General features: G+C 51.2%; 1 protein-coding gene across 3 annotated transcripts in view; it reads right to left on the reverse strand.

Moving 5' to 3' along the window:
* Nucleotides 1-23,358, reverse strand: part of syt3 (synaptotagmin III) — a 42,429-nt gene extending 19,071 nt beyond the window's left edge. For 2 of the 3 annotated variants that reach the window (XM_028985865.1, XM_028985863.1), the window contains exons 1-7: nt 23,140-23,358; nt 22,841-23,013; nt 12,382-12,667; nt 11,553-11,960; nt 4,494-4,877; nt 3,623-3,737; nt 2,230-2,412 (exon numbers count right to left, since the gene is read on the reverse strand). In XM_028985865.1, the coding sequence (XP_028841698.1) occupies nt 2,230-2,412; nt 3,623-3,737; nt 4,494-4,877; nt 11,553-11,700 (830 nt within the window). In that variant the 5' untranslated portion in view covers nt 11,701-11,960; nt 12,382-12,667; nt 22,841-23,013; nt 23,140-23,358. The other variant, XM_028985864.1, reaches the window with a different exon arrangement.
* Between the last annotated feature and the right edge of the window lie 138 nt (nt 23,359-23,496).

Below are 23,496 nucleotides of genomic sequence, written 5' to 3' on the forward strand. Positions count from 1 at the left end.
TTAGTTGTGTCACCGTGTGCTGTGCTGCAGTGTATCACAATGACAATCACTTCACTTTCACTTTCATTATTGTGTGTCACGCTGTTTCTTGAATCAGTTCTTTTTAGAAGTGATGCACAGTGGCACCTGGCACTTTCTGCAGTTGTAAAAGTGTTTTCACCCCATCAATGCCAGCACTACTGTCTGGCTCAGCTTCTTCTGCGCATGAGAGATCCTCTTTATCAGACGAAGATTCAACAGGACAAACTGCTGTTCTGCACCAGACGGTCCAGCACCTCCTCAGTCATAGTTTTTACGCACCATCATAGTTCTTTAAAAATCTACAGAAACAGTGACTTCTGTCGTGCATTCTGGACTGTCGAGCGTTTCGGCTGTAATTCCGCACAGTACGCGCAGGCATATCTCGCATCGCATTCGAACGGTTCAAGTTTTGAGTTTTTTGGTTACGTTAGTTCAAACGATATGCATTTACATTACATTTACATTTACAGCATTATCCAGAGCGACTTACAATCAGTAGTTACAGGGACAGTCCCCCCCCTGGAGACACTCAGGGTTAAGTGTCTTGCTCAGGGACACGATGGTAGTAAGTGGGATTTGAACCTGGGTCTTCTGGTTCATAGGCGAGTGTGTTACCCACTAGGCTACTACCACCCTCACCAAGGGTGCTGGTTAAAGCAGAGGACACATTTCGTTGTGTCCTATCGATATGCGATATGTGTGAATTAATCCATGTTTATGGGCATTGATACTGTGCACACTGTGCTGTCCCGATGGCGGGGGCCTTAGCTTGGAAGAGGCTGATTGATCACTTGACAGGTTTTCCCGCTCAAATTCTGATGAAGGCCAGTGTTTGGGGCACAGAGGGAGCAGTCGTGAGCACTTCATTAACAGAGGGAAGGGGAGCTCCGAGGCGCCGTTCGAATGTATATATCTGCTTTAACGAGCGCGTCACCAATTCATTAACGCCTCCGGAAACGTGGGAGCAGAAATCCGATCGGACCTCGGATAGACACGGCAGTCTGGAGATGCTGAAGGAGGGGGAGGGGCCCGTGACGCAGCAGGTGGAAAGTCCAGGCGAATTAGTTGGACGTGGTTCCGGCTCTGTGTGCTAATGGCGAGGATTCGTGGGGCGCGTTCGGAACCCCTGCCGGCTGAGTCTTCGACGGCGAACAATTTTCGTGAATCAATACAGATCGTCACACCACAAATCTCCCGGGGGCCCTGAAACCACAACGGCACGGGCTCCTCCGGACTGTCCGAGCGGTGCGGGAAAGAGAGAAGTGAAAGTGAAGCGATTGTCACATGTGATACACAGCAGCACAGCACACAGTGAAACGTGTCCTCTGCATTTAACCCATCACCCTTGGTGAGCAGTGGGCGGCCATGACAGGCGCCCGGGGAGCAGTGATTACGGGGGCCACTTCCTTAACCGCCAGGCCACCACTGCCCCAGAAGGACGGAGTTGGGGCGGCACGCTTCCTCTCGTTCCCCGGGCGCCGGTGTGACAGGCACTAACTGTCGAGTCGATAGAACTCCGCGTCCCTAAGGGGCCCGTCGACGCTGACATTGTTGTCCTGTCGACTCGTCAATGGAGCGGCTTTTTTTTCTCTCTTTCTCCCGAGGAACGTTGTGCGCTGGTGGACCATCTGCACGGGAGGGAGGAAGACTGGCGAAGAGCACGTGCACGCGCGCGGAGCCGCCGCGCCACGCGTGAATAAGCATAAACATCTGTCTGATGTGATAAAGAGGCCCTCGTCTGTGCGATCAATCCGTTCGAAGACCCTCCAGCTCGGAGAACAAAAACGAGGTTATCCATTCGTCTTCCTCCTCCTCCTCCTCCTCCTCCGTCTCGTGATTCTTGGTGTTTGCGCCGCGCGGCGGTATTATGTGTTGACAGGGGCTGCTGTTTAAAAGTAGCTCGCCATATATAATTCATGGCCGCGCCTGCCTCTCACTGGCCGCATTTTCTCAAACATCAGCACTTTCCGCCATTGTAATGTGCCCCCGTATGACGGCAAAATAAAGGACCCCGGCCGCATGGGCTCGCCGAGTGCCTGACTATAACTCATCTCGCCTGGGTGACTGGCCCCTCCCCCACCCTCCCAGGGCTCCATGCGCCGTTCCATCGACCAGGTCTATTTATAAATCTGTGGAGCACGAGGCCCGTGGGCCTGTGCAATGTGGCGGCGGAGAAATGACCGCTCCGGGGCGCGGGGAGGGGCGTACTTGAAGGCGTAGCGGAGCAGGAAGCTGATCTTGCCACAGGTGTCGCCCTGCTTGCCCTCGCCCTGCTCCCCCTGGCGCGGCCGGTAGAGCTCCGGCTTGATCTGGCCGATGCAGGTCACCTGCTCGGTCTTCTCCTCCACGTGGAAGTCGGGGCTGGAGAGCTGGTGAGTCATGGGCTTCGGCCTGCAGGGAACCAGAAGGAGTCGGGTTTACAAAGCTGTGCAACGCCATGCACCCAGCATGCAACACTGCCCATCGTCTGCTTTAGTAGAAATGAATGCAAGTGAAAAGTGAAATGCTGCTGGATGCAACACACCTTCCATTAGGACTCTCGATTAGTGTTTATTATTAGTGCAAAATTATATTTATACTGTAACTTCTCATCAATGCAAAATGCATTCTGCTCTCACAATCATTAACTCCACCCACATGAACGTGAGAAATACTACGCAGTTTGTCAAGATTGCGATACAGTAACCTACTCTAGACAGGCAGGGAACAGAACACCGTTCAATCAAATCAATCAAAACCTGACTGTCTGGCGAATGCTTATGAATATTCGCAGAGAAAGTGCTCCCTGATTGGCTGAATGCAGCCAGGCATTCCCAGGTCGAACCACAACTAGTGTTCGTCAATTAAATTTACTCCGAAATATCTTCGTCAACAAACCTCCATGATGTGACAAAAACGAGAGGAGACACAACGTAAATGCTGCTCATGTGATGATAACTATTACGAACTATATCATGTGATATTGTTGACAAATGTACTAAAATGTCTCATTTTCTTTGCAGTTTTTTTTCCCTTGTTTAAACTTGTTATTAATTTTTCCATCCGGTCGCACAGATGATGTCAGTTCCTCAACACGTGCCCGCTGCATTATTTAGATTTCAGGATTTCAGTAGCAGATGGCTGGGAGAAACTCTCCATTATTTACGATGAGGTGGAAAAAGAAAACCCGGGGAGAAATGCGGTCACTGGAATGGATGTCGAGTATTCTTCAGTCTATGAGGTAACAATTATATAATGATATTATTACCTTGTTTTATGAACTGGTCTCTGTTCTACTAGGTACTTGTACTATATTGACTGGGTCAAATAGAATTGCTTTACTAAAAAAAGAGACAAAAATATAATTAAATATGATTTAAATGCTCAGAGGAGTCTGGATGTGACTAAGTCTAATAAAAAGTAAAATGACAGGTTGGCGCAAAGGCTAGACTAAAACTAATATTAAGACAGGCCGCCAAAAACAACCATAATCACAACCATAATCACAACCATAATCACAACCATAATCACAACCATTGACTGGAGTCGCAGCAACAACATCAGTGATTTACTCTTCTCTTCCAAAATACAGAAGACATTGTGACGTCATTGAGGTACCGACCTGGTGGTGACCTGCTGCTGAGAGTGGGCATTAGGGAGGTCTCTGGGACCGTGGGCCGCGCCCCCCTCGGTCGCCGGGGGCAACTCTGGAGACGTCTGGCTCAACTTCAGATTCCCTGAAACAGAGCGATTGAGCAGAGAAGGACCTGAGTTTTGAAAGTAGAGATCTGATAGTAGAGGCGGGGGCGAGTAATGAAAAAATAAGCCCCTTTTTATGAGCTCACCACCACATCAGCTCGGCAGTGGTGAGTAAACACAATATCATCACTGAAGTCACGGCGCACACAATTGTTTTGTCGTGGTCCATGCGGTGACTTGTGTGTTAAATTATGATTGCAATCATAATTGTATGAAATACCATTAGTGGGCCGTTAGCATTTAGATCATGTGGCTTGTGCGTTGCATCAACGCAGCTTCTGTTTTCATTTTCTCAAGTAATTAAGAGAGGATTGCGTCCAATTTATCCCAGTTCCACAACTGCATTAGATACGTATTAGCCTAATTGAATGATTACTCTCTTTACTTTCCCATTAATTACAGCAGCAGAAACCTTTCTCAGCTTATTTTAAATGAACTCTGGTGTACTTATGCCAGGGAATCCCATATGAATGTTGTTATGGGTCTTAGTGCAGCATCCACTCACAGCCTGATCAAAATCCAGTTTTTCTGACTGTCATGATTTAATTAATTAGAACATCAAGATCAGTTCATTATAGTATTGTAGAAAATGTCTCTTAAATCTGCACACATGATAATACCGGTGAATTGAGGCATTTTTAATGACACAGTAATAAAAATTGATCCAAACTGACATGTATATATATATGTATGTTGTTCTGCCTCCCAAGGCATTGTGGGTAAGAATGACTGACCGGTGTTGTTGGGGTAGGAGTCCATGTCCAGGTACGAAGGTTCATGGGTCTCCTGCGGCCCACCCACCAGCCCCCCACCGCTATCCACCGCTACCATGTCGGCGAAGTGGGCGTGGTGCTGCGCCGGCTGGGAGAGTGACGGGTAGAGCGAGGAGGAGGAGTGCGTGTCCTTCCTCTGCAGAAGTGGGGGCAGGAGCGACGTGCCGCCGCCCAGGCCACCGACCCCTGCCCCGCCCGGCAACAGGCCCGATGTCAGGCTAAGGCCGCCACCCTCCTTGTCTCGCCATGGCAACCAGCACAGCTTCCAGGAGACAAAGAGCGAGACGGAGAGCAGCACAAACCCGCAGAATGTGACAATGACAGAGAGGAGACTCACTGAGATCTCTGAAAGAAGAGAACAGGAGAGGAGAGAAGACTATAGTCCATTGTATAATAGTATAAAAAGCATAACAAATATACAAGACAATTTAGCATAATATAAAAATTATAAGAAAATGCCCAGAAATGGCCACAACTTTCTCTTTGGAAGAAGCTCCACCCTCATTAAGTTCACATGGATCCATCCACCAGCCATCAGCCAACATGAAATGAGCTAATGTCCTTTCAGCAGAATTACCGGCTTCATTGCCGTTCCTTTAGGGCCAATTATTCCTCCCCTCACCGCCATATTTCTCCTCATTTCATAAGCTGGCGAGATGAAACGTGTTTCACAAAGTCCTCTAAACAACGAGGCCTCTTCCTGGGCAGCAGTAAAAGTGCAAGATGGAGTGAAATATTGCAACATAAAAAAATTTGAAATTCGACATGTGCAGATGGCATAGTTTACAACTAGAGCTTGTCAAAAAGCAATATTGTGAGCAAATATTGAGTCCACCACCAATTTGAAAATTGTGTACTGTGATTTACAGACTAAACACAAAGTCTCAGATGGTTTTCCGTGATGTTCCTGCCAGTCTGCATTCAGATGGGTCTGGAAATAAGTGTACATGCATCATATGCATATGCAGCCTACATGCATCATATGGGTCTGACGTCTGATGTTTATATGCCTTTTGTGTGGTTTAAGTCGAATTAACACAATAGTTCAAACTTCATATAAAAAATCACATCAGGACAAGAAAGCTGCGATTTGTCACACCATCTGCATTGAGCAGCCACAAAATACAGACCACTTGAGGTTTCTGAACATTTACATTTATGGCATTCATCAGTCAGTAGTGACAGGGACAGTCCCCTCCTGGAGACACTCAGGGTTAAGTGTCTTGCTCAGGGACACAATGGTAGTAACTGCGGTGTGAACCTGGTAATGTGTTTCCCACTAGGCTACTACAACCCTGTAAGTCTGGGAACATTTAAGTGTAGCATTTTTGAATTATCATTACATGTTGTGATGAATACCAAAATTATTTCTAGCATCGGCCAACTCTACATACATCTGCCCAGTTTTCAACTTTTAGTTTTCCCAAAGTTGTAGCCCTAAGACATGTAATTTGAGTTCTCCCGGAGAAATGGAAGTGAATTAAAATTGTACGATTGTTCCTGTGCCTTTGGCATGACAGTAAGAAAGACACCAGTAACAGTGAAATGTCCTCTAAGACATGATTAAGTTATCAAGATGAAGGCTTAATGAGGGTTCCTTGAGGTTGATGAACGTCCTCAGACAACGGGCTGGAATACTCCATCTGAAATCTGGAATATTCCATCGCAGCCGGTCAATGGCTTTGCCTGTCAAACAGTCGCTCCCTTTCGGTCCCGAGGCATGTAATCATCAAGACAATACCCAACAATTGCGCGTCAGGCCATGGAGGAAGAGCTCTGGCTCGGTAATACTGGCAATAAACCCTGCCAGCGGCTGCTTTGGCCGTTCCCTCTGCTTCCCTTTGGCCCGTTTCTGCAGAAGGGAACATTTTGCGGCAAATTACGACACACAGTGACTCATAAATGTCCTTGTTTCATACCAGAGACATTTAATGTTTACCTGACCAGCTACATAAGGCCTCCATTTACCGGACTGCCCACCACTCTCATCCAGACTGACTGTCATCCCCATTCTAATTACAGCTCCAGGCCCCTAGGGACAACACAGGGTGAGGGCAGTATAAACCTGGGACACTTGACGGGCTTAGCTGGTTGACCACTATAATGGCATCACAATTTTTTACGATGGCCCACACGACCTTTACGGTGACCCAGGTAACCTTAGGCTTGTGTGCTAAGGACAAACCACCTAACAGCAATAAAGCCTATATCAATTCTCTGCCCCTAATATGATTGTCCAGCTAATCAATCATTTGCTCAATGTTGTTATTGAAAAAAAAGTAGGAGGAAAAAATCCATATATTTTTATGGGTTTACAACTCAATTTTTCTTACCAGGGCTCATTACTTGATGGAATACCTTAAATACTTTAGCACCACAAGCCTCCCAAACAATGGGCACGTATATCTATTCTGTAAACTACAGATGATAATATGTACATGGAAAAGGCTTTCTAGATCAACTATTTATCTTTCTGTGGTAGCTTTAACATTATTCGATCTAGCCTATATGAAAACCCAACAACGTTTTACTTAAAACAAGGCTCTAGGTCATTAGCCTCAATCTGACCACTAGGGGTCTCACACTCGTGAGTGTGCACTGCATCATTTAAAGTTTCAGGAAATATTAATCTCGATCCTTCACAAGTCATAGACATAAAAAGTCTATATTGGTTGCTACTATATTTGGAATGTCTGTCTCAAATCCGAAGCTCAAACTGTGGTGGTCGTGTTAGAAAACGTGTTATACGTCTGAAGGAGAAGTGGCTGTCAATGCTGACGCCAATGCTGTCCAAACTCTGCAAATTGTGACGTGCCTTCCAGCGCGGGAGTCTTGTCGCTCTGCTTGATCCTCAGCCCCCTGTCTAGAGGCCTTCTGATACACTGTGACGAGATTCCGCGCAGTGAACCGGGCAGAAACATGCTTTTTGGGCAGTGGTGGCCTAGCGGTTAAGGAAGCGGCCCCGTAATCAGAAGGTTGCCGGTTCGAATCCCGATCTGCCAAGGTGCCACTGACGTGTCACTCAGCAAAAGCACCGTCCCCACACGCTGCTCCCCGGGCGCCTGTCATGGCTGCTCACTCAGGGTGATGGGTTAAATGCAGAGGACAAATTTCATCATGTGCACCGTGTGCTGTGCTGCTGTGTATCACATGTGACAATCACTTCACTTTAACTTTAACTGAAGCTGCCCCAGAGAGTGTGGCTTACGGAAAACTAAGCTAGTTGCAGGTGAGACCTGTCGAATTTAAGCAGTGAATTTACTAAAAGTTGGAGAAAAAGTTTTTTGACAAAAGAGGAGATTGCAATACTAATTGAAACCGTACTGTATTGTATTGAAATGACGACTGAATGGGCGCCATCACTAGCCGCTTCTTTTAAAGTGAAGTGATTGTCACTTGTGATACACAGCAGCACAGCACACGGTGCACACAGTGAAATTTGTACTCTGCATTTAACCAATCACCCTGAGTGAGCAGTGGGCAGCCATGACAGGCGCCCGGGGAGCAGTGTGGGGACGGTGCTTTGCTCAGTGGCACCTCGGCGGATCGGGACCGCTGCGCCACCACTGTCCCTTAACAGGCATGCTAATATATATTTAAAAGAATGTGCAGATTCGATTTGATGTTATTTTATACTAGACATTACACTAATGTCTAGTAGGCTGGTAGTAGCCTAGCGGCTAACACACTCGGCTATAAACCAGAAGAGGTGGCCTTTGCGGTTAAGGATGCAGACTTGTAGACAAAATGACAAAAAACAACCACTTTCAAGACCACAATGTCACAGGTTCAAACCCCACTTATTACCACTGTTTCCCTGAGCGAGCAAGACACTTAAGTGAAAGTTAAAGTGATTGTCATTATGAAACACTGCAGCACACAGTGCACACAGTGAAATGTGTCCTCTGTATTTAACCATCGCCCTTGGTGAGCAGTGGGCGGCCATGGCAGGCGCCCGGGGAGCAGTGTGTGGGGACGGTGCTTTGCTCAGCGGCACCTCGGCGGTAAATGTACATGGGGGAAAAAAACACCTCCTGAATTCATTTGAGGATCAGACGGCGCGTGTTGCTTTTGAGTCTTTTCAAGAGAAATGATGAAAAGCCTGCCAACAGTAAACGAGCGAACAAGACAACAGAGCGGTGATTAGCCCGTGCCGAGTCGGCCCGCAGGTACATTTTCACCTTTTTTTTTTTTTTATCACGCTCTTTGCCTCGTGTTTTCTTCCTGCCCCCCACCCGCACTGTCTGTTTGTCTTATCGAGCCATTTCTCTTCCTCTCATTTCGTCTCATTACCAATCCATTTCTCCATCTTCCTTGCTCTTTCTCTGTGGCTCGTCTTGCTCTTTGCCACTCTGATTTATTGTCTTTTCTCAACTCATCTCTTCTCCCCTTCGTCTCACGGGGTCCGTTTTATCCCTCCCAATCTCCTGTCCTCTTTTTTAACCTTCTTTCTTCGTCTGCTTACAGTACCCCCCCCCCACACACACACACCTTTCTCGCACTCTCTTCTCCTTCCTGAATTATTCATTAATCTGTGTATGTCATTAATCAGCACTTGTTCAAAAGATATGATCAGAGGAGCTGGCGAGGGAGGGAGGGAGGGGAGGGGAACGGATCTGTCACCGTGAAGAATAAAACACAGATGGAACGAGAGGGACGAGGAAAAGAAAAACGGGGGGGGGGCTAGATCACGGTAGGACGTAAAAGGAGTGGCGAGGGGAGAGATTGAAGAGAGACGGGAAGTTTGGTGGAAGAGGGAAATTAAGTGAGTGCGGCCAGCGCGGTGGGCGGAGCCCTGAAGGCAGGTAACGGATTAGGTTAGATGTTCGGAGCGACTTCTGGTCAAGATAACATATTCACTCTGGAGCGTGGGAGAAAATGCCACCACGGAGGGGTTAATCAAGTCCACACGCGTTCCCTCTCTTGAGAGGAGGAGAGCGTGGTGATGGACAGAGGCAGACCCAAGTGGTAAGAGCGAGAGAGAAACAACAGAACAGCTGAGAAGAACTGATAGAGTGAGGGAGGTGAAAGGAGGAGTGGTTTCGCCGAGAGGTTAATGCATTGATCAATGGGGGAAAGAAAATCAAATGCGGAAAAAAAAAAGCACGGACTGTGGATTAGGGGCGAAGAGGCCACGCCAACTTACCTGGGCAGAGACTAGCACTGGGCCAAAATTGGATTTCTTACTATCAAGAGATGAATTATCTCTGAATTCTCAATAATTTACTAATTCAGCCAGAACGACGTTAGTAAAATACAATCCACGGGCACTCCAACACTGTTCCAACGCTGATCCTTTCTATATCCTCAGTAACATGATGCATCTTAGACATTTTGACTATAACATTCATTCACAAACTGCCAGGAAATCAGAATGAGTCTGGCCAGTGTGTCCAGCACTGAGATGCTGTAGAACATTCTTGATAACGCTACGTCGGTGCAGACCACAGAGCCCTGAGGATGAAAACGGAATCTCTTCTTTTAACACGTGGACAGAATAAAGCAAGTAAAATACATAGATTCGTGATTGATGCCACGGTGACTCCAGGCACATCACTACCTCCAGCCTAGTAGTGCTTAAAAGTAATTAGGTGATAGCAGGCTTGGCGTAAAATATAGGGTTTCATTATTTTAAAAGGCTGCCTGAAATCACAACAGATTCCAAAATCTATCAATAATGAGCCTAAAGTGTGGCATCGCACCAGCTCAATATTTCTGTTCCATTCGAAAGATGGTAGCGTGGTAGAAGGTTAGCCAAACCAACCCTTCAACGAACCGAAATGGTTACCTGGCCATTTCCTGCCACTCTTTCTACGGGCACTGTTTTTCTCCTGCCGCTAAGTGCCGTAAAATAAACAGATAAAGCACGAAAGAAACACGATCTTTAACGTCAATACGCGCATGTGATGTATTGACGTGGACGGGTTTAAATCATCCAGAATGAGGAGGTAGCTGCCAATAATCAGGCTCCTCCTATTTTACACTCTGCCTAGAAGAGCATCATTAAAGATAGGGATACCTATTTCTTTCACGTTTCTTCCGTTTACGTAAATCCTGAGGAGACGTGGGGCAGCGGTGGCCTAGTGGGTACGGAGTCCCGAACCGCCAAGACTCGCCGGGCGCCTGTCGTGGCTGCCCACTTCCCACCAAGGGTGATGATCAAGTGCAGAGGACACGCTTTATTTTGTGCCACCGTGTGCTGTGCTGCAGCGTTTTACAATGGCGATCACTTCACGGTCACATCGACGGGTCCCGTGCTTGGTGCACACTGCACGGCGCTGCCATTTTGAAGACTCTAGCCACCCTAATTGCACTGGATCCGGTCTAAACTGATTCCTCCGAGCACGATCACGAGAATCAATCCCTGGAAAAGGTGTTGGGAGGGGGTCCTGAAATCCGAGTCGAGTTTTTCCGCGCCACACCGCTCAGCTCGGCGCTCACCTCATCTCGCCGCCCGCCCATATGGTCCATGCTGAGCCACGCAACTGTAAGCGGCCTCTCTATTTCACGTTCGCCCAAATCTCCCCGCCACGGACTGGCGCGGCAGCATATGGCCCGCTGCCGCTCCGCATGGCCACACATCAATCACCGCTCCTCTTCGCTCTTCCTCCCTGCCTGCCGTGCCTTCCACCGTTCAACACCTCCACCGCGGGCTTCAGACGGGGCCGCCGTACGTCGCGTTTAACACTCTTCCGCTCTAGATTCCTTCTCGTTTTAATGACCGACCCCTTCCGGCCCCTGGGGGAGTTCAGCCCATTAAGCTTTTAGAGGAGTTGTGCGCACAATTCACTCAAAATAGTAACTGCTGTTTGTAGGGTTCTCTGCGTCCCCGCAATACAAAATAACCATGAAAAATGCATCAAAATGCTTCCTCCACATGCGCCGCCTCGCCTTCCACTCTTCCTTTTAAAAGCCACCGCAGATGCGCCCACAGGCGGCGGGAGATCTGAGGAGATCAGGCAGAGTCCTCGTCTCCCACATAAATGCAGCTCTGTCCCAATTTGTCCCTCTCGTCCTTACCTGGGTCAAGCTGCCTGTTGCCCCGCCACATATCGATCAATTCCCGGCAGTGTTTGCTCTGGCTCTTGCCCTCCTGGGAGTTCAAGCACAGGTCCTCCACCACCTTGAACGCCTTCCTGCACAGGTCATCATCCCAGTCTCCCGACATCCTCCAATCCGCATCGCACTCCCACCCTCAGCCGGCCAATCGCAGCGCAGTCCGTACCGCCCACACCAATCGGACGGCGCCGGAGAGGAGAGGGACCCAATGGAGCTGGGTGGCTGATTCTTTTTTTTTTTTTTGCACTTGTCTGAGTAGGTCTGAGCCAATCAGGAGTGGAGGGTGCTGGTCAGGCTCCGCCTTCTGGGCAGAAGTTGACGAAAGGGCCGTCCTTTCATGTGTGAGCCCCACCCACCCAATACAGCTTTCTATTGAAAATACGAGAGAAAGAGGAGAAGACATATACAGAATGATGGACGGTGTCAGTATAATATGTAAAATGTGTTTACGGCTCTATTCAATCTGACCATCTGATTTCATAAAAAATGATTGCTTTTCAACCAATATCGATTGTTATTAATATATTATACATGTTTGGATGCAGACCCGCCTCGTCCCTACAGAACAGACATGCATTTGATCTGGGACCACATGAGTGGCTCAAATCGGATTAGAAAAGATTTGTGTTTGTGTTTAAAAAAAAACAAATCAGATTTGTGTCATGTCAGCAGAAAAAAGATCAAATTCTCACCCCACCCACCGTGTGAATGTCACTCAAGTCAAGCCAATTACACCTCTTTCGCTTTGCTTCATACTGCCTAGATGCCGAGTATAAATTTTTAAACGTACTTTTATCTGGCGCGACAGAGGGACCCGGGAGTCCTTGTCATGCCGATGTCATGGATCGGCGCCGGGTCTGTCCACGCCGGTGTTTATCCCGTGGTGTCACAGGCCCCGGACCTCGGCTCGCGCGGGCGAACGAAGTCTGCTCTTCAAAGCAAGTTGAATTCTGGGTCACGCATTTCCAGCGGGACCCTCTCAGGCGCAGTGATTTTCCAGCTCCGCGAGTCGGACTCGAGTGCAGATGCTTCTCCTTCAGGTTAAACAGTCTTCTGTGGCATCGGCAGATCCCGGCCTGAAAGAAGGCAGAGGCGCGGCACGTTAGGTCAGAGAAAGCAAGGCCGGTCCTCGTCCCGCTGAAGGACAGTGGGCGTAATTTGTCTCCCCGCAGCTCGGGCCGTATGTAAGCGAGCTCTTTAGCATTCCCTGACTGCGCCGTGCTCATTCTGTCTGTGGAAAGCAGGTCATCGCTCCACCTTTTCCCTGCTTCTGTTCATCTCTCCGTCGACCGGAGCTTACGCGGTTCGACGCGATTTATTAGGCCAATTCATTACCGTCGCCGCACATGTGGTACTTTTACTTACGCTCGGGTCTCGCCCATTGCAGAGATTAAGTGATATGCATGTCTGTGCGGCCAGAGGCCTATTATTGAGGTTTGAGTTCATCTCTGATCTCAGATCTGTTCTGCACAAAGCAGCCAATATCACCATGGGCTTTATTGTCCCAGTTTCCAAGATGTTAAAAGTCCCATGACATGCTGGTTTTTAAAGGCCCCCTAGTAAAAATAATCTCACATTATTTAACATTAAAACGAGATCCTCTAGCCTGTCTATGGTCCTGCAGTGGATAGAAATGGATAATATATACAGTACAGGCCAAAAGTTTGGACACCTTCTCATTCGATGTGTTTTCTTTATCTTCATGACCATTTACGTTGGTAGATTCTCACTGAAGGCATCAAAACTATGAATGAACACATGTGGAGTTATGTACTTTACAAAGCAGTAATCAGAGCAATTTTGAAGAAACTAGAATATAAAACATGTTTTCAGTTATTTCACCTTTTTTTGTTAAGTACAGAACTCCACATGTGTTCATTCATAGTTTTGATGCCTTCAGTGAGAATCTACCAACGTAAATGGTCACGAAAATAAAGAAAAAACATTGAATAAGAAGGTGTGTCCAAACTTTTGGTCTGTAATGTATAAAGAGCGCTTTGGTCAGTCTGCTTCGCCTTTCAGATACCGACACCTTGGACAGTCAGATCTGGAATTTGTCCCCTTATGACGTCATAAGGGGAAAGGTTACCTTCCGTTTATCATGCTTTGTCTGGCCAGAGAATTTACCGCCCCTCCCCTAAAAAAGCAACTCCACCGACTGTCATGGCTTCCCAGTGCGAGGCATCGCAGTTGCTCAGTGACTGGATGTAAATAATCAGCACAGATGAGATTCTGAAGAACCAGTGGGTTCATTTATCTTTGTTCCTGGAAAACGGCGACATAACTTCCTGTTTGCACCAAACAGGAAGTGCTGGGATGTCATTTCCTCGAATGCCTGCACACTTCCATAGGCCGCTCTCCTCCTCGTCCCGCCTCTCTCCTCCTCATTAGCATTTAAAGCTGCAGACACCGACTGTCTCAAGGTGGCTAAAATTCTGCACCCAGGCTGAACTTCGGAGAGAGACTTCAGGGACAGTATTGGGGGAACACTAAGACCGAAATAATGTTTATAACAGACTGTCACAGCCAATACACCTCCAGCCCACCAGAGAGCACCAGACCAGACAGAGAGACGGCAACCCGGAAGAGGAAATGAGAGCGGGCAGCGTAGAGTATAAAAGTCAGGTAACTCCGAGGAGATGCTGCCCGCTCTTTGAGTTGAATCTATTCCCCAGAGACGCTAGCCTTTTTTCCCCACGCCCAGCTGACTAGAATCCACGACCACGACCCTTGCCTGTCCCTGACCACGAGCCTTGCCTGCCCCCTTTATTACGAAGATCTACGGACGGATTCCACCTCGACACCACGACCTTCGCCTGCCACTGACACTGAGTTTGCCTGACCCTTGTAAGAAGACGATCTCCCCGCTACCCCCCACGAAGCCCTAGTTCCCTCCACGCCGCGCTGCGGCGCGTCCACGATTCCACTCCCGTTACCTCCGGCCTCCCTCTCCCCGACCAAACGCTTCCGGTCCTCCTCCCCAGCGCGTCCTATGTCTGCTCCCCGTGCGACGACTTGTCCCCTTGCTCCCAGCATGCCTGCAAATGCGTCCCCGAACTCCAGCAGTGACAGTAAGAGCGGGCCATCTCCTGACGCAGCAGGCATGTCCACCATGCAAGAGACGCTCGGTCAGCTGACCGCGTTCCTACAGCTGCAGCACATCGCCATCCAGGATCACCAAGACACGCAGCTCCAGCAACAACGCGCACTTCTCCAGGTCAGCTCCGCTCTCGCTGACCTTTCGGTACATGTCCACGCGCTGCAGTCCCAGCCCAGCTGTCCCGGTCCTGCAGTCGCCACTCCAGAGTCACGTATGTCCACCCTGGCGGGATTGGCCCCCCCGCCACTTTATGACGGTGATTCCAAGAGTTGTCGCGGATTTATCACGCAGTGCCGGCTGCTTCTCCGCCTCCAAGCCGCCCACCTCCCTGACGAAGAAACGGCGGTCGCGTATATTATTACGCGGCTGACCGGACGCGCGCTGGACTGGGTCACGCCGCTGGTAGAGCGACGCGACCCGATCTGTCTGTCTGTCCCCGCCTTCCTGGACCGCCTCCAGACCGTGTTTCAGGGAGAGACCGGGCGGCGCGCGTCGTCTTTGCGGCTCCTGTCACTACGTCAGGGAAATCGGAGCGTAAGCGATTACGCGATTGAATTCCGAACCCTGGCGAGCGACAGTGGGTGGACTGACGCCGCGCTCCCCGCCGCGTTCTACCACGGCCTCCGGGAGGCGGTGAAAGACGACATGGTAAATCGCGATTGGGGAACCACGCTGGACAGTATAATCACGCTGGCCACGTCCATAGACAGACGTCACGCTGAGCGCGACCAAGAACGACGTAGCCACGCCCCTTTCCACTGTGCCCCCGCCGCGCGCCTGCATGACGCCCCTAGGGCTCCGCCCCCCCCGTCGATCCTACGAACCCATGCAAATGAGCCGAGCCCGACCCCCACTCACTCCCCAGGAACGAAAGCGCCGAGAAGAGCAGAGACGCTGCTATTACTGCGGAGAACCTAACCACCTCAGCGCCGTCTGTCCCAACCGCCGAATAAAACCACACCCATCTGGAAAAAACCCACGCTTCCCTGAGGTCTGGAGTCCCCTGGCGAGGACCAAGGCCATTCCCAGAGCCACCACCCGCTGCTCACTTCCCATCATCGTCTGCTGGAATAAACCCAGACCCGGCCACCATCAGGGGCGAGCGCTGGTGGACTCCGGGGCGGCCATGAACTTGATCGACGTCGATCTGGCCACCCGACTCCAGCTCCCTGTCTCCCGGTGTGATCCCCCCCGTGCGGTTATGGGACTGGATGGCAGCCCGTTGGGCTCAGGCAGAATCCTTTTCCAAACCAAACCCCTACTAATCTGCCTTGAGCCCAATCATGTGGAAACCGTGACATTCTACTTAACCACGACCCCTCATGACCCAATTGTGTTAGGATACCCATGGCTGACCACCCACGAGCCCCACATTGACTGGACCACAGGCACCATCAAACAGTGGGGACGCCAATGCATCCACCACCAACCCCGACAGGCCACGCCCCCGAACCGCTCTGGACCCACACATGTAGCAACGGTGAGACTCGGCCACGCCCCTCAACCCATGCCATGCTCCCTGCCTAGGACCAAGACCCCGGTCCAAGACTGCAAACCACGCCCGTTAGCTGAAACCACTCCCCTTAGAGACGATGTGACCCAAAAGCTGCCAGAGACCACACCTCGATCTCCACATGACACCACCTCCTCCTTACTGGGGGTCCCTGAGTGTTACCATGACCTTGCTGCGGTCTTTGACAAGGACAAGGCAGCAGAGCTGCCCCCCCATAGACCTTATGATCTGGCGATTGACCTGCTCCCTGGTGCCTTACCACCACGAGGCCGACTGTACTCGCTCTCACTTCCAGAGCGAAAGGCGATGGATGAATACATCACGGCATCCCTGGCTAGCGGCATAATCCGTCCTTCCACCTCTCCAGCTGCTGCCCCGTTCTTTTTTGTGGGTAAGAAAGACGGGGGACTGCGGCCATGCATTGATTATCGGAAGCTGAACGCGATAACTAAAAAGAACCGTTACCCCCTCCCACTTCTGAACACCGCCTTTGAACTCCTGGCAGGGGCCACTGTCTTTACTAAGCTGGACCTCCGGAATGCATACCACCTCGTTCGGATCCGGGAAGGGGACGAGTGGAAGACGGGTTTTATCACGCCATCCGGACACTATGAGTATTTGGTAATGCCCTTTGGTCTCTCGAATAGCCCAGCCGCCTTCCAGGCGCTCGTTAATGACGTCCTCAGAGACATGTTGGATCAATTTGTGTTCGTCTACCTAGATGACATTCTAATTTACTCACCCAACCTCTCGACCCACATCTCCCACGTCAGAAAGGTCCTCCAGCGCCTTCTACAAAACCGTCTCTTTGTGAAATTGGAAAAGAGTACTTTTCATGCAGCGGAAATCTCCTTCCTGGGGTTCCAAATCAGCCCCCAAGGAATTGCCATGGATCCCATCAAGACAACCGCAGTCACGGACTGGCCTGTACCCACCACCATTCGTCAGCTACAACAGTTCCTCGGATTCGCCAACTTTTACCGTCGCTTCATCCGCAACTTCAGCAAGGTGGCACAACCCATGACCTCCCTCCTTAAAGGCCAACCAACCCGACTCCACTGGAACCCCCAAGCTCAGCAGGCATTCAGTAAACTCAAACAGCTATTCACCACGGCCCCCATCTTATTCCACCCAGACCCCCAACTCCCATTCGTCGTTGAAGTTGACGCGTCTAGTCTAGGAGTGGGGGCGGTACTATCGCAACGCAACCCCCTGGACCACAAATTGCACCCATGTGCCTTCTTCTCCCGTAGACTAAACCCAGCGGAGCGGAACTATGATGTCGGGAACAGGGAACTCCTGGCCATCAAACTGGCCCTGGAGGAGTGGCGCCATTGGCTGGAGGGGGCAGTCCACCCATTTTTGGTACTGACAGACCACAAAAATCTGGCGTACCTCCAAAACGCCCAACGCCTTAACCCACGGCAAGCACGGTGGGCCTTGTTCTTCACAAGGTTTGAATTCACCGTATCCTACATCCCCGGCACCAAGAATGCGAAGGCTGATGCCCTGTCCCGCCGCTACACCCCAGAGGCTGAGGACAATCAGTCCTCCCCTATCCTCTCCCAGCCGTTCCTACTGGCCCCCGTACGCTGGACCCTCATGCAAGAAGTGATTGCTGATCACACACACCACCCCCCACCTCGGACCACGCCTCCCAACCTCACCTACGTGTCACCCCCTCTCCGACCACGCGTCCTACAATGGGGGCATGACACTCCATTGGCCGGACACCCTGGACGTCAGCGCACCCTGGCCAACATTCAGCAGACGTTCTGGTGGCCAGGCCTGGCCTCAGATGTACAGGCATACGTTGCCGCTTGTAACACCTGCGCCTCACACAAGGCCGACACACAAAGACCCCAAGGCCTTCTCCTTCCCCTGCCACGCCCCCATCGCCCATGGTCCCATGTCTCCATGGATTTCATCACGGGACTGCCACGATCAAGAGGGATGACCACCATTATGGTACTTGTGGACCGTTTTTCCAAGATGGGCCGGTTCATTGCCCTTCCAGGACTCCCAACAGCTGCGCGAACCGCCGACGTCGTCCTCCAAGAAGTGGTACGGCAGTTTGGACCCCCAGTAGACCTCCTCTCTGACCGCGGCCCCCAGTTCATCGCCAGATTCTGGCGTCACTTCTGGGGACAACTGGGGGTATCGGTCAGTCTGTCATCAGGGTACCATCCCCAGTCCAATGGCCAGACCGAGAGGGTCAACCAGGAGGTGGAGACCTACCTTCGCTGCTACTGCTCGGCCCGACCAACCTCCTGGTCCCAACACCTCCTCTTGGCGGAGCTCGCACGGAACCAGCACAGTTCCTCGGCCACAGAGCGCTCCCCCTTTGAGGTGGTCACTGGCCTCAGACCCACATGGTTCCCCACGCCCATGGTCGAGGGACCGGTGCTGGCGGTCAACAACCGACTTCGCCAGCTCCACACGGTCTGGTCCCAAGTTCACCGGGTCCTCAACCGCACCGCGGAGCGCATGAAACGACAGGCGGATCGCCGCCGTCGGCCGGCCATCATGTACCATCCCGGAGACAGAGTTTGGGTCTCCACCCGAGGCCTGCCTATGCAGTCCAGTCCGCGAAAACTAGGACCCCGCTTCATTGGACCCTTCAGAGTGACTCGACGCATCAACCCGGTTGCATATCAGGTGGCCATTCCACGCACTCTGCGTGTCAGCCCAGTCTTCCATGTCTCCCACCTCCGTAAGGCTCACTCATCCCCTCTGCAACCCCCCCCATCTCTGCCACCATCTCCGCGGCGCATCGACGGCTCTCTGACCTACACGGTCCGTCGCCTCCTGGACGTCCGGAGGCGGGGGCCGCGGGCCTAGAATATTTGGTGGACTGGGAAGGCTATGGACCAGCGGATCGGTCCTGGGTGCCCCGGCGGGATATCCTGGATCCAGCCCTTCTCCTGGATTTCCATGACCGCCACCCTGATTTGCCGGGCCCTTCAGGAGCCGGGCCTAGGAGGGGGGGCTCTGTCACAGCCAATACACCTCCAGCCCACCAGAGAGCACCAGACCAGACAGAGAGACGGCAACCCGGAAGAGGAAATGAGAGCGGGCAGCGTAGAGTATAAAAGTCAGGTAACTCCGAGGAGATGCTGCCCGCTCTTTGAGTTGAATCTATTCCCCAGAGACGCTAGCCTTTTTTCCCCACGCCCAGCTGACTAGAATCCACGACCACGACCCTTGCCTGTCCCTGACCACGAGCCTTGCCTGCCCCCTTTATTACGAAGATCTACGGACGGATTCCACCTCGACACCACGACCTTCGCCTGCCACTGACACTGAGTTTGCCTGACCCTTGTAAGAAGACGATCTCCCCGCTACCCCCCCACGAAGCCCTAGTTCCCTCCACGCCGCGCTGCGGCGCGTCCACGATTCCACTCCCGTTACCTCCGGCCTCCCTCTCCCCGACCAAACGCTTCCGGTCCTCCTCCCCAGCGCGTCCTATGTCTGCTCCCCGTGCGACGACTTGTCCCCTTGCTCCCAGCATGCCTGCAAATGCGTCCCCGAACTCCAGCAGTGACACAGACCTTTAATCTTTTATACACGCACCAACAAAATGTGTTGTGTGGGCAGTTCCTCCTCTTATATATGCACCCGTGCCGATCAACAGATGACGCGATCAGCTGAATGATCATTGGAAATGCAGATAACTGCAGAAAACATACTTTGTGTGGTTAATGGACGTATTTACTGCTGTCTGTTTCTGTGCCTCTCCCTGCCCCTCCCGGACGTGCTTCATCAGCATCTTAGTGCAGTCCATCATTCCGGATCAGCACCTAAAAAAGCTCAGGACACAGCGATGCCAATTTATCCGTCCATCGCCGATCCGCGGCCCATTGTAGAAATGAGTTGGAGATTAGTGCATTAAAAAGTCTCCACCGGGCAGCCTCCCTCGCCCCCGCTCAGTAAATCAGTCTGGGCTTTGATTTTAAAGCCCGGCATATCTCAATCTGAAAGATGGCTGTCTGGCACCAAAGTGGCACGGTAGTGCAGTCCTGCACAGGCAGCAGGAGAGAGAGCGATGAGGAAACAAATGAGCCAAAGAGGAAGGGGTTGGGGGCACAAGTATCTTCTCGCAACAACTATATATATATATATGTGTGTGTGTGTGTGTGTGTGTGTGTGTGTGTGTGTGTCTGACAGGAGGTTTTCTAATGCAGCCACGCTGCAGAAACGCATAGGTGACACCGACAGTGCAACTCACACCCCGAATGCAGCCAGAACGGTCCTTATGCCATCCCACTTCCGATCGATATTCCCAGGAAAAGCAATATACCACAACGCAGGCCTGGCGGTCAGTAAGGTCCCCGTCCAGTCGTGCAACAGAGGCCAGGTGGGCTGCTAAGGACCTGGTCCAGACCTCCTGGCAACGGGGTTAGCATCCAATCACGAAGCACACAGCAGAAAGTCCCAGAGCGCGTAGACCCTTTCCAGCACCGTCCAATCACTACGGCACCAAGCAATATGGGCGTGGAAGAAATAAAACATAGTAAAATCAATAAAGTAATCCACAGCGCCTCCAAAAACCTCATTAGCAGAAACAAGGCGCTCATTATGGCCACGCCGCTTACGTCACCGTGAAAACGCATCAAGGCATCTACGTCTGAAAGCTGCTCTTTAACTGTATGGAATTTACTTCCATCACTGAAGACAGAAGTACAGATGTCCTTCTTGATGAGAAGAGAATACTGCAGGGGAGAAAATAGTCCAGGTGAATCCCACCGGTGTGAGACCGCCTTTGGTTTTGCGGTGGTTGTAGCCTAGTTGCTTGCACAATCACATAGATCCAGAAAACCACAAAGTCACAGGTTCAAATCCCACTTACTACCATTGTGTCCCTGAGCAAGACACTGAACCCTGAGTGTCTCCAGGGGGGACTCTCCCTGTCACTAATGGCTGTAAGGCGTTCTGGATGAGGGCATCTGATAAATGATTAAAAAATCGGTAAATGTAAACATATGATGAAATATTACGGGGTTCTGCAAGGTCCTCTTTTAAGTCCAACACCTAAAAGATATACATGTAGCTATGCTGGATACGGAACAAAACTCACAACGGATACAAAAACAGTCTGAAAACTTTGTATGTCATGCTGCAGGAGCTTTGGTCATTTTCCAGGATGAATGCTCAGATGAAGGCCTATTTTCTAATCGTCCTCGTCCCACCCGGAAGCAAGTTTAAAAACCGGGAGCGAGGACTGGCTCTATTGTTTAGTTGTTGTGGACTGAGGCAATACAATTAAGCAAATGCAATGAAAAGACTATTCAGAACTTCGTAACCAACTCTGGACTTGTATGTTCATGAGGGCCACCCTTTAAAATGCCGTTCCGACATTTTCAATCCTCAGAAATGAATAAACGTTTAAGGGAGTTCCAGAGCCCATTTGGGGCTTTTAATACCGGCTATGACATGAAACTGACCAATGCCACTCTTCTCCAGCAAAGCGAGGGCTATTTGCACCCGCATCGACGTAACAACCCCACCCATGAAAGACGTGTAACCGGATTTGTTTCTGCGCTGTGATATTATCTTTGTCTCTTTTCAGTTTATCACACCCCCACATGTACCTGAGTGTAATCGTATCTCCAGCGTCACCTTTCACTCCAACTGTTTTTTTTTTTTGTCCCTGTTGTGCAGGTTTCCCCCCCAGATTACCTGGAACATCGACCCGGAGGAGCCGAGCGGCGCGTTTCGCTCCTTCGCCACCCCCCCCTCCCCATCACTTGCTCAGACAGTTGTACCCAATCGCATTACACCGCATTCCCCCCCCCCGAACGCCAGACAGCACAGCTAACGCGTGACTCGCCCCCCCCCCGCCCGGCCGGGCGTGTACCGTCCGGCCACTCCCCGCCCCACCCGCGTCCACCCCTCGCCAAGGCCTGTCCAGTTACGTAAGGAGCCGCCCGACAGGGCCTGGACATCACGGAGAGCGGCGCAGCGGGGACGTCATGAAAACTTTATGGCCACCTAAAGATTTCCTGGAATTATGTAATCATCTGTCCCATGCCTCACACTCGTACGAAGACAGAAATGGCGAGAGCACGCTGTACCGATTGTATTATTTATCCTCGGTAGGCCACGTCGCTCAGCTTCTCGCACGGGCTTACTAACATCACGCCCACACAGAAGATCCGCCAGCGGCATCCGAGCCACGTCGAGCACCAACGCGGACGCACAGGTCGCCTCTCTCCAGCATCCGCAGCGGCCCTCCGAATATCTAAATTATCCATAACACGGGAGGCAGCGAGGGAGAGCGCCGGGAGGAGAGGAACCGTGTGTGTGTGTGTGTGTGTGTGTGTGTGTGAGAGAGAGAGAGAGAGATAGAGGGAGAGAAAGGCCGGCCAGGAACCCTGGGATACTGGTGCCGTTCTTCCTGGATGGGCGGCCGCCGAATTTAGCACACGCTCACACACACTGGGTACCATAGTGAGAAGCTGAAATCGAGACAACGTCATCACCATCACACACACACACACACACACACACACACACTGCTTCCACGCCTGCCTCCCCGAGCCACATGCATGAACGCATGAATATCAGCATGATTACAGAACTGTGAGATAATGGGGTTGGGGTTTGGGGGTTTGGGGTGGGGTTGTGCCTCCATACCTCGGGATCCGCGTCGCCTACGGAGCCGAGGGGGGGAAAAAAGAGAAAAGTTGTGGACGCGATTCGCGGGCGACGCGCCCCACGGCAGGTCTCGAGGCGGACAGGGTGCGTGGATCCGACTTATCGCCCGTCGGCGGGTCCGAACCGCCGAGACGCGCCGTCTGTCCGGGAGCCTGAAAAGACAGACACGGTTCCGCCCTCCACCCTCCGACATTGCAATAAAAATACTAATAACAGCGGGAGAGAAGAGGAAAGAAAGGGCAGCATGCGGTGGAAAATAAGAAGGAATAATAGCGCACCTGGCATGGAGGAACCGCGCGTGCTGGAATCTCTCTCCTCTCTCTTTTTCTTTTTTTTTTTTTTTCTCTCGCCCTGCCTTCTCAACCTCGTTTTTTTTTTCTCCTTCTTATTTTTCTCTCCTCCCTCTCTCTTCCTCTCTATCTCTCTCTCTCTCTCTCTTCACGGTGTGAACGGAATACCAAACGAGCCCGCCGCTAAACACACACTGATGTATGTGCGGGGAGGAGGAGGAGGAGAGAGGAGGAGGAGGAGGAAGAGGAGGAGGAGGAGGAGGAAGAGAGGGTTACCCTAACTGGGAGGAGACGGGCGGACCGGCCTGGCCACTTGGCTCCAGGTCTGAACAGCCTGTGGGAAAT

The sequence above is a fragment of the Denticeps clupeoides genome, chromosome 7, assembly GCF_900700375.1.
Source record: "Denticeps clupeoides chromosome 7, fDenClu1.1, whole genome shotgun sequence".
Classification (NCBI taxonomy): Eukaryota; Metazoa; Chordata; class Actinopteri; order Clupeiformes; family Denticipitidae; genus Denticeps; species Denticeps clupeoides.